Source organism: Euphorbia lathyris, chromosome 2 (assembly GCF_963576675.1).
Source record: "Euphorbia lathyris chromosome 2, ddEupLath1.1, whole genome shotgun sequence".
Classification (NCBI taxonomy): Eukaryota; Viridiplantae; Streptophyta; class Magnoliopsida; order Malpighiales; family Euphorbiaceae; genus Euphorbia; species Euphorbia lathyris.
In genome coordinates, this window is record NC_088911.1 from 104,666,705 (window position 1) to 104,677,894 (window position 11,190).

The window sequence follows — 11,190 nt, forward strand, 5'->3', positions numbered from 1 at the left end:
ATGAACATATTTTATTCTTTATGTATTTCCAAATTCGAACAATATCAAGATGAAAAACATGTTCCAAGATGACTGAAAGCAGTACCCTATATTTCTGTTTAGGGCACTTGATATATATCTTTCATTTAGACAACTTATAACCGCTTTAAACAACACCAAAACTCAACAAACTCAATCATAACTCATCCACAACAAATCCTATCATCATACCTAAGTAGTTCATAATCTCAAACTCATATAAAAGAAGCTAAAACAGCATACTAACTTTCAATTTGTGTCTATCACCTAGTATGCTTCCTAACTTGACTTGTTTGGCTTGAAATTGGAAGAGTTTTCTTTATAGTTTTCTTTGAAAGAGGAAGCTTTGATGAAGATATGGTCGAAATTTTTGGCTGAAAGAATAAGAATTGAGTTGTGTACATCCTTTTAAAAATGAAGAGGCATAATTTGTCTTACTATTGGGTGACACCTCATGCTTAGTGAGGTGCTTGCTCACAAACTTCATTTACAGCCCTCCATAAGTCTAATTTAATCAATTAAGATCATGTTTGTTCATTCATTTAAGTCCTAACTCAATTAACCAATCGTTACATCTTAACGACACACTAATCGCCTCCTAATCACACTATAATTGCATTATGCATACAAAACTTCCATTGACAATGAGATGAATCTAAAATGTATGTATTCAATCATGAAAACATATATGAATATGGGAAGACTTATATGTTAGGGTTTTAGGGATGTTACATGTATATATTTTTTACACCAATTATCTCTTATTTAGTACTATGCAAAACGATTTTCATTGACCAGATGTATTATTCTGAATTATCGTATTCTTCTACCCATTGTCTTCCTTGTCTCCACACTCCCAATCATAGCACAAATAGAAAAATATTTATTTCTAGAAGCTAATAATAATACATTCAAAGATTTGGAATTAGAAATAACAAACCAAAAAATCATTTATATGTTATTTTACTATCAATCTTTGTGCATAAATCTTTATCAACCATAACTTTTTAGGAATAACCTATTGTATTTTATTCATTCTTAAAATTCCCCTTCCTCTACATAATGGGACAGTTGTACAACTAGAAGTGCATAGGAAATGAAATTAAAAAAACACGTTAAGTAATTAGTAGAAATAATAACACAACCAACTATCAATACAACAAAGTGAAGCTGCTACATACAACAGCAGCCAAGACAAATGATTTAACTGTCACTAAATATGGTAACTTACCCTTATCTTTCCTCAGTAGAAACCCTTGATATATAGGTAAATTGATTAAAACTAGACCACAACAAAGAACAATTTGCAAAACCATTTTCTCAACTGCATTCTCATTGCTAACCATTTGCTTCAACACCCCAACAAAGCAAACTAAATTCAGGATTGCAAGTGCAGTTAATATAATCAACATCGGAGACGAAATACCGAACTCCATTATCTCTTTCTCGTATCGTTTCGATACATCTTCATCCGCTACTTTAGTAGTGATCACGAAATCCAATTCAGAAAATCCCATCAGTTTTAGGATGGTATCAGTGAAACCAAAGAGATAGGAAGTTGTTCTTTTATATAGCCACATTCTTTGTTCATTCCACCAGCCTAGGAATGTACCCCCGCTCAACATAAATTCAACTAGACTGTAAATGTAGCTTGAACATATCACATAGGCAAATGGTAGGAACCATGGGCTTGAAACCTGAAATTCATCAAACAACTTACTTTGATAAAAGAGATGAATACAGTTAAATAGGCAGAACAGAACAGAACATGTACCTGGGGAAACAAGGAAGTGCCTTTTAAGAGAAAAAGTGAAGGAATTGTGGAATAATATAAGGTTGCTAAGCAATTTGGAGCCCAGAAACAATAGCAGCAATAACACATTTGCAAACCAAGGCTAATCTTTCCATTCGCATACCGTAAAGGGCTATACTTAGAAAACATAATCTGGAAATCACCTTCAGACCATCTTTTGTGCTGCACGAGTGTCTGAGGCAATGTTGTTGGTGCAATACCTAAGAATGCCTTTCTTTCAGGATTGAAATACACTGATTTCCATCCTTTGCATTGTATCGACAATCCGGTTATCACATCCTCCACTGGACACCCATATTTCAATCCCATCTGCAATCAAATATTTAGTTCGTTTAGTGTACATAATCGCCTTACAAAATTCTGCAATTTTTCAAAAATAAAATCTAATAAATAAAGACCTCATTCCCCCATTCAGTGTTTTGCTCACAAGTACAACTTGCCAGAGGCTTGGCTACTGCTTCTAATTCTTGTAAACTCTCTTCTCTCTTATGATCATTTTGTCTCCTCCATTCCAATTTACTATTATCACCATATTTTTTTCCATAAAGAATATCTCTCCTGTGAAAGCAACCACTTCCGATATACATAGGACCTCCGACACCATCTAAGCCGTGGAACTCCACCTACATTGTGGTAAACCATATTATAGAAATGTACCAAAATAAACAAGTAATATGACATATGAACTGTTTTGCTTACATTGCTAATCACTGGCATGGAACTACCATAAAGATCATTCTTGGTAATATTTGCAAAGCATTGTGGGAACTGCACAAAGGCAATGTCATGGTTTTGCTTTTCGTCCATGAAGAAACAGAGTGCATCCCTCAATGATTGCGAATTGTTTAAGTACATATCACAATCTAGATTAAGAATAACTTGTCCATTGCTGATCTTTGATGACACCCTTAGCTGCATATATTAATTGGGCCATAAAAAACAAGTTTTGGAATAAAAAAAGATTTGTACTTTATAAGATGAAACTCACTCACCAGTGCATTCATAGCTCCAGCTTTGAAATTGTGGGGATGTTGGGGTCTTTTCTCCCTAGCAAGATATACTAGAGTAGGCAACGCGCACCCTTCAATATCTATCGCCTTTGTATCTTCCCTATCTATTAGAATCTGGCGATGAGATGGAAATTCATATATCAAACAGTTGGTGGGCAGGAAAACTGAAAAAAGGAAAAAGTTAGGGTATTACTTGAAGAATGGTGTCATGATCATGCCGTGAAGAGTATGAATTCCAATGTGAAAATCCTCTATTTGTTAAGCGGACTTCCTCTGGTATTCGACCTAGCTTGGTTGCTGTTTCAATCCGTTCTTCCATTTCCCCGTACAATTGCTGCGAGGAAAATTTGAATTTTAAGATTGAATCTAATACAAGATTCATCAATGATATACTATGAAACCAATTAAATAAAATTTCATTCTATTAAATTACCACCTGGATATTTAGCATTTGTTCGGGAGTTTAGTGGTTAATGGATGTTAGAGTTAAAGGAGGTAATGTAAAGGGAAGAGAAGTGATGGAAATGAAAGTTAAAAATTAACCTTGTTTGGGAGTTTATAGGATGTAAATGAGGTTAAATGTTTAACTTTGTTTGAGAGTTTAAATATGGAAGGGAAGGAAAGTTAAATTTACTCTGCAGAGACAAGAAATTTTAAAAAAGTTTACGTTACTCTCATTAACCCCCAATTTGGAGGTTAGAGTTTGGAGGTTAGAGGAAGTAAACATTTAACTCAATTAACCTTCATTTACTCTTAAAAAATATCTCATAAACAAGGTTAACTTAATACTTAACCTTCCATTACTCTCATTTACTCTCATATGATAAATGAAGGTAAAATTGGAAAAATATTTTAAAAAGTGAATTGATAATGCAAAACGATATAAAAAAAACAAATTAAAAAACCTAAAACTTCATATTAATAAAAAATTGAGGGTTTAAATATAAACACTCATCAATGGTACAGTAAAACCTCTATATAGGAATATACTTGGGACCGGACTATTTGTATAACAATTTGGAAGTTATTACTAAATAGAGTTTGATATAATAAAATTTCTCAACACATAAAATTTTAAATTTTTATCATAGGCATGCATGGTTTATATATAATGTATAACAATAGATATTAATAAAACAAATTAAATATTGAGAATTTCAATTTAGAGTTTAGGTTTTCAATATATAGATAATTGGACGAGTTTTATGAGAAAAATGTAAACATCAATGAGAATACTAAATATTTATAATTTCAAGTTGTAGTTCGTGTTTCCAACTCATAGATAATTTCAATAATTTTTTTTATATTTTATAATTTGGTTTGAATTCTTAATATATATATATATATATATATATATATATATATATATATATAATTATATATATATATATATATAATTATTACTATATAGAGGTATCGTTTCTAAAAGTTGGACTTGAAAAGTGTATAACAAATAACGTTTAAGAGGTTATTCCTATTTATAACTGGCCCAAGTTGAGACCGAGTTTTTTTATAACAAAATAGAGGTTATTCCTATATAGAGTATTCTTATATAGATGTTTTACTGTATTTTTTTTTTTTTTTTGAGTTAACGTGCTTTTCATTGACCCCATGAAAATGTTATTATCATTCATTTAGATTCTTTCATATTCATTTTAATATGATAAGTACATGCAAGTCTATATAGATATTATTTAATTTCAAAATCAACCACCACAGTTTAATTAATACAAAATTTATGAAACACCAATCCTCTAAAAGGTAGATGTATGCGTATCAGATATTCTAGAGATATGGATACATCGGGGATACACGGAGATACGTACTGGATTCGACAAAACAAGTATCCTTTTTTCTTTTTTTTCTTTTTAATTATGAGAAACTTCAGAGATACATGGGGTGAGGGGATAGTATTTAAGAGTTAATTAGGTAATATTTAGGGGGTTTTTAAAATAACTTTACAAAAAGATTGGTTAATATATATTTTTTTAAATATAAATAATTAAATAAACTAAGTTGCATCCATTCTTTTATTTGCAAAAGAATAAATAAAAAACTAAAAGCTAATCATTATTAAATGTCTTATAATAGTCTTTAGACTTAGTAGTTTAAATAATTTGAAATATTAAATATTTTTTTTTGTGAATTAATAATTTATTAGTTATTATGAATGTTATTTATATTTTTACAATTGACTTATGAATATATATATATATATATATATATATCCCCGTCATACCCACATCTCATATTTTTTTAAATGTCGTTTACTATACTTGTACGTGTATCCATACCTGCCTACATACTGTATCGGTGCTTCATAGTGCAAAATGCATTATAAGATTCAGATGTTTCATTTTTCTTCATTAAGCCTTTGATCTTTTATTTAGATACATTAAGCTTCTAATCTTTTATTTTAGATCAAATTAAGTCCTCGATGACAAAAAAGAAAAAAAAATTGAACATAAAACTCAGTTAACATAGTGTTTTTCATTTCATCTATCTATGAAATTTGTATTTTTCACAGTTTGAAAATAGTTAAAATAGTTTTTAATATGTGTAATATGACTATAGAGAAATTGTAAAACCTTATTTCAAGCTGTAAAAAATATAATTTCAAACACAGATAAAATAAATAACGTTTTTTTAACTGAATTAAATGTTCACAACTAATTTCGTAAACAATGACTTAATATATCAAAATAAAATATCAATGACTTAATGAATCAAAAAATGAAATATCAGAAGTATCTTGATGGTTTTTACCTTTAATTAAATATAAATATATATTTTTGCATATTACACTAGTTAGTCTATGTGTTTTTAAAAATAATTATACAGTCTCTAAGTTTTGTTTCCATCAAACTATTTAGTCAATTTTTTCAAATGTTAAACTAAAATAAATACTATTAAAAATGAAAAATTACTTTTCTCAAAAAAAAAAAAATTATGAGAAAATTACTCTTTATTACTCTTTGTCACATTTATAATATTTTATAATAATTAAACATTTATTTTTCTATTTTGTATTTTTTTTATTTTCTTTCCCACATAATATTATTTTCTCCAATATAAAGTGAATGCAAACTTTTATCTTTAATAAACTTTATGGATAAAAAAATATATATATAATTTGTTAAATTTTTTTTATGAAGATTCATACTAATATTAAAATTATTTTAAAAGATATTATATTAGATAATTAAACATAGATACTAATTATTTACCCTTTTCTGTCTAACTCTTTAGTTATTTTGTTAAAATCTGATCAAATAAAATTTAAAGCAACAAAAATTTCCCTTTTAACCTATTTTTAATGAAAAATTATTCATTTTTCTTATTTTTTTTTCTCACAACAACTTAATAGAATTTTACTAAACATTAATACTTAATCAGTTAATAACAAATAATAAATACTATCAACAAACGATTAACTACAAACTAGTAACTAGTAACTAACAGGTAATCCTGAATTTAAAATTATTGAATTAAAAGCCCGGCATTAAAAGACAATTAGATAATCAAGTCATCTATACAGTGGCGGAGTCATGAAATTAGAGTTGTGGGGATTAATTTTAGGTGTGCGGTTAGGGGTAATTTTTCAAAGTCTAGCCCACAAGGGCTGGACAAATTTTTTTTAGCCTCCAGCGAATTAAAACATCATTCTTGTGTTTTCGCTAAAATATTAAAAGTGCTCGACATAAAAATATTAAACCTATTTAAATTTTTTTATTAGTTCAATGCTAATTTCTAAAAAATTATAACATTTTTACATTTTTTTAATTTTAGTTTTAAAATTTTAAATTTTAATTTAGAAATTAAGTTGTTTAAGTCTCAAAAATAAGAAATTAATTTTTTTAATGGAAAAGATATAATAAAAATAAATTCAAAAGTGTTATGAAAATAAATAAATTAATTAATAATGGTAACATAGTTCTTCAAAAAAAAATAATGGTAACATAGTTTTATAATTATTGAAAAATAAGATTCAAATAAATAAACACTTTCTAAAATAACTTAGGACCTTTAAAAAAAAAAGCAAACATCTTTAACCATCCCATCTATCTTTAAATAATGAAATATTTCTACATAGAATCTTTATATACTAATATTAGGGTGAGTTACAAAAGGCAAAACTATGAATATTTAAGGGTGGAGCCGATGGCCGGGGGCTTGAGCTCCCCGGGCACTGGGCTGGCTCAGTCCCTACATCTATAGACAAGACATTGATTTTAAATAACAAAATTGTCTCCTTAATTTTGTAGAAATGTTTTCATGTGAGCAAATTTAGCCGTTTTTTATTTATTTATCAAGAATGAAGAAAGTCCTCACCTCATCTATAATTTTATCTCATATTTTTTAGGTTTTTGAATATTTGTACCATTTAACTTTGCTTCTAATTTAGGCTTGATGCATATATACACATTTAAAGTTGGCAAATTTTGCATAATGGCTCCTTAAACTTTTAAAATAATCTATTACACATTTATAGTTGGCTTTAAAAACCTATCGCACACTTATAGTTAGCTTTAAAAACATATCACACACCTATAGTTGGCTCATTCGGACCTCCTACACACAAAATTATTGATCTTTTGTCTTTGACGGACGAGGTGGCATACCGAACGAACTCACGCGCTTTTAGCACCTTGTTCGTTAAAGACGAAAGATCAACGATTTTGTGTGTAGGAGGTCGAATGAGCCAAGTATATGTATGTAATAGGTTTTTAAAGCCAACTACATGTGTGTGATAGATTATTTTAAAAGTTCAGGGTGTCAATAGGCAAAACGTGTCAAGTTCAAGGATATAAATATACATTAAACCTTCTAATTTATCTCTATTGAATTTTATACATGCTCTAATCTGAATTTGTATAGAATTTTATTATTTTTCTGCTGTATTTAAAAAAGAAAAAACGAACAATGAAAGAACTACTCCTCATTAGCCTTATTATTTGTTTGTTTGGTGAGATTGTACAACAATGATTGAAAATAAAAGAGTTACGTTTTGTGGTGGGAAATTAATTGTAAAATCGAATAATTAAGTACGTGGAATTAATGAAGAAACGACGTAGTATTACCTTAATAGCAGCCAAGTCTGTACTATTATTCGAGTCAGAGGAGGAGGTGACAAAATAAGCAGCAGGTGATCTAGGTCCCACGTTCCATTTTCTGCAATAAGGTATCCAAAGTCTTGCAAACTCAGCTGCCTCCATAAGTGCATAAAACGTAAGCTCCGATCCCCCATCATCAGAAAGATAAACACCAAGCTTTTCCGGTGGATAATCATATGTCATCACCGATAAAACTGTATTTACAACCATTATCGGTGGCTCTATGGTTGCATCCGCCGTGCACACAAATACATCTACTCTAGGCAATTCATTCTCATACCTACACATAAATAACTCCTTATATATTTTTAATCCAAACTCCTCAAAATTTAAATTAAGAACCCGATAAACTACGTACCTGCGAGAAAGAGCGTCTTTGAAGGTGAATCGATGGATTTGGTTCCATCTGAGAGATTGAGTGAGAATCCAATAAATACCGAACCAAATCTCAGAAGCAAGCAACCCGATCCAAACACATCTTCCATCTTCATCTTTTCTGGGTATGTTAATAAATCTGTAAAACCATATAAATATTATGCCAAGAAAGACAGTAGCTGTAAAACCTCTGTAAATGAAGTTTCCTTTAGCTGATTTTGTTTCGAACAGAGGTTCCATTTTTTCTTATCTTTCTATCTCTGCTGCATATACTATATTATAGCTATCCTTGTGTGGGTGTCGTTTTCTTTTTTCTTTTTTTTTTATTATTATTCAATATCTTTTTTCTTATTTTTGTTGTCTACTTGAACTAAATTAATTATATTTGTTGATTTTTTCAGTACTTTAATGGGACACTACAGCTCATATTTTGAAACTTTCTATTAATTGGTCAATGGAAAGAAACTACGTCCAAAATATACTATTTTTATGGATTTGGATCCTCCTAGGGCTATTGAATTTCAACATTTTTTTTAGAAGATTCCATAATAATATTAAACTCCTTTTCCTATATTTTTATTTTTATTTTTATCTTTCATTATCTCTCACAGTCATCAACGTTTTGAGTGAATGTAAAAAAAAAAATGTACAAATTTAAATTGAATGTTTTAAACAAAATCAATTTTAGTTAAACGATAATTAAAAATTTAAAATAAATAATTTGAGTATTATATATCTATTATATCAACTCTTTTAAATATTAATTATGTTTAAAATATTTATTTATTTTAGAAAATTATAGTTAAAATATTTAATATGTTACTAACACAGTTATAAAAACAATATATTAAAATGTTAATAATTAAATTAAAGATCGGTCCTAACATTTTATGAGTCCTGGATGAAAAAAGATATAAGAGACACTTAATTAAAAAAAATTATACTCAAAAATTTGAAATAGAAATCTAAACACGTTTCAAACCTAAAATGTTATATTATTTGTTTCATTATGAATGGATATTATAACTACATTTATAATAAAAAAAATTATATAGTAAAAAAAAAAAGTGACCGAAGAAATCTATGTTACATTTTGACTAGAGGGTGATGACCAATTCGGTCCCACCCTACCCAATGAAACTCATGAGCTGGAATGTCAGGTATGGATAACCCTTGGACATTCCGTGCCTTAAAAATCATTTAAGGGTTAATTGTTCGGATGTCTTCTTCCTTGTGGAGACTATGTTACATTGTGGTGAGGTTAAAAAGTTAGAGAAGAGGCTCAATGAGTTCCATTTGTTTGGGGTTGATGTTATTAGAAGATCAAGAGGTTTGTTACTTGGTTGGAGGAAGAAGTTGAAAGTGCAGTTATATAGATATTCTGCTCACTGTGTCTATTTTCATATGCTCCATGAGGATGGAAGTGTGAAATGGAGAGGGACATGGATTTATGGATGGCCGGAGAATGGAACAAAATAACTGACATGGGAGCTAATGTTATTTCTAAACCAGTTGGATCAACATCCACTCCTTATGTTTGGCGATTTTAATGAAATTTTGCACCTTTCTGAGAAGTGGGAAAAAAGACCAAAATATCTCAAAAAGATGGAAGAATTCCAAAATTGTAGGATGGAAGAAAATGGGATCAATTGATCTATGAGAGGTTGGACAGATTCCTTGCGGATGAAGCATGGGATCGAAAATTTCCTATGGCTCAAGTACATCATTTGGTCCAAATTGCATCAGACCATCTCCCTATTTTGATTGAGTTTGATGGGTGGCGTGGCGGTAACCGGTATAATAAATGCTCGTTTAGATTTGAGGCAATGTGGCTGAGGGAGGATAAATGCAAAAATACCATCAGTTCAGCATGGACTGAGAACCCGGGTGGGACGCAATGGAGTGGTGTTCAACAGAATATTAAATGTTGCGCAGTGGCTTTAGCGAGATGGAACAAAACAGAATTTGGGCACATAGGGCGCCAGATCTCTCAAACCCGTGACCTACTATCTGAACTGCATAAGATGCAAGCGTCAGTGGAGGTAGGTGATCGAATTAAAGATGCTTCGACTCGCTTGGTGGAACTATTGAATCGAGAGGAAGTAATGTGGCATTCAATGAGCTCGAGCTGATTTGAGATGGGGAGATGCAAACACGCCCTTTTTCCATTCTAAGGCGTCAAGTCGGAGAAAGCCAAATGCATTACTAAAACTTCAAGATGAAGGTGGGAACTTGTTTGAAAGGGATGGGAAAATTTCTGAGCTATTGGTAAAATCTTTCTCTGAGCTTTTTGGTTCTTCTAACCTAAGTGAAACCGATAGAGTGGTCCAGAGTATTACTAGCGGAGTGTTTGAAGCAAACAAGAAACTGTTAGTGGCTGAGTTTAGTCGTGAGGAGATTGAGGCTGTCGTGAAGAGTATGAACCCGAGGAAAGCCCCCGAACCTGATGGGATGACGGGAATATTTTACCAAGCGAATTGGGGGCTGATTGGGAATGATGTGGTGGATTTTGTTCTTAAGTTTTTACAGTCTGGTGAGATGCTTGAAGGGATCAATCACACATTCATTACTCTTATCCCTAAGGTAAAACAATCGACCCTTGTTAAAGACTTCAGACCCATTAGCTTATGTAATGTTATCTACAAAATCATCTCAAAGGTTCTTACTAATCGGCTGAAAAATGGTCTTACCTGAGATCATCCACCACACTCAAAGTGTTTTTGTATCTCGGAGATTGATTACAGACAAGGCATTAGTTGCTTTCGAGGCCTTTCACTCTATGTGAAATCGAATGAAAGGTAAGGTGGGCTAGTTTGCTTGGAAGCTCGACATGAATAAGGCTTATGACCATGTTGAATGG

The 11,190-nt window shown here is 30.6% G+C and overlaps 1 protein-coding gene across 1 annotated transcript; it reads right to left on the bottom strand.

The window, feature by feature from the left end:
- Window positions 1–1,104: 1,104 nt before the first annotated feature.
- Window positions 1,105–8,665, bottom strand: LOC136219278 (cellulose synthase-like protein E1). Its single transcript, XM_066006630.1, has 8 exons — window positions 8,314–8,665; window positions 7,923–8,235; window positions 3,035–3,175; window positions 2,824–2,955; window positions 2,531–2,743; window positions 2,230–2,454; window positions 1,793–2,140; window positions 1,105–1,715 (listed from the first exon to the last, which is right to left on the bottom strand). Exons 1-8 carry the CDS (start codon window positions 8,568–8,570, stop codon window positions 1,170–1,172), a joined length of 2,175 nt encoding a protein of 724 aa, XP_065862702.1. The 5' UTR covers window positions 8,571–8,665; the 3' UTR covers window positions 1,105–1,169.
- Window positions 8,666–11,190: the final 2,525 nt, after the last annotated feature.

Excerpts from the sequence above, each read along its gene's own strand:
- LOC136219278 (XM_066006630.1), bottom strand. The coding sequence starts at position 8,570 with ATGGAACCTCTGTTCGAAACAAAATCAGCTAAAGGAAACTTCATTTAC. Across the intron at positions 3,176-7,922 it reads CAGACTTGGCTGCTATTAAG|CAATTGTACGGGGAAATGGA; the intron begins GTAATACTACGT and ends TTTTCCTCGCAG. Across the intron at positions 2,956-3,034 it reads ATCATGACACCATTCTTCAA|ATTCTAATAGATAGGGAAGA; the intron begins GTAATACCCTAA and ends TCTCATCGCCAG.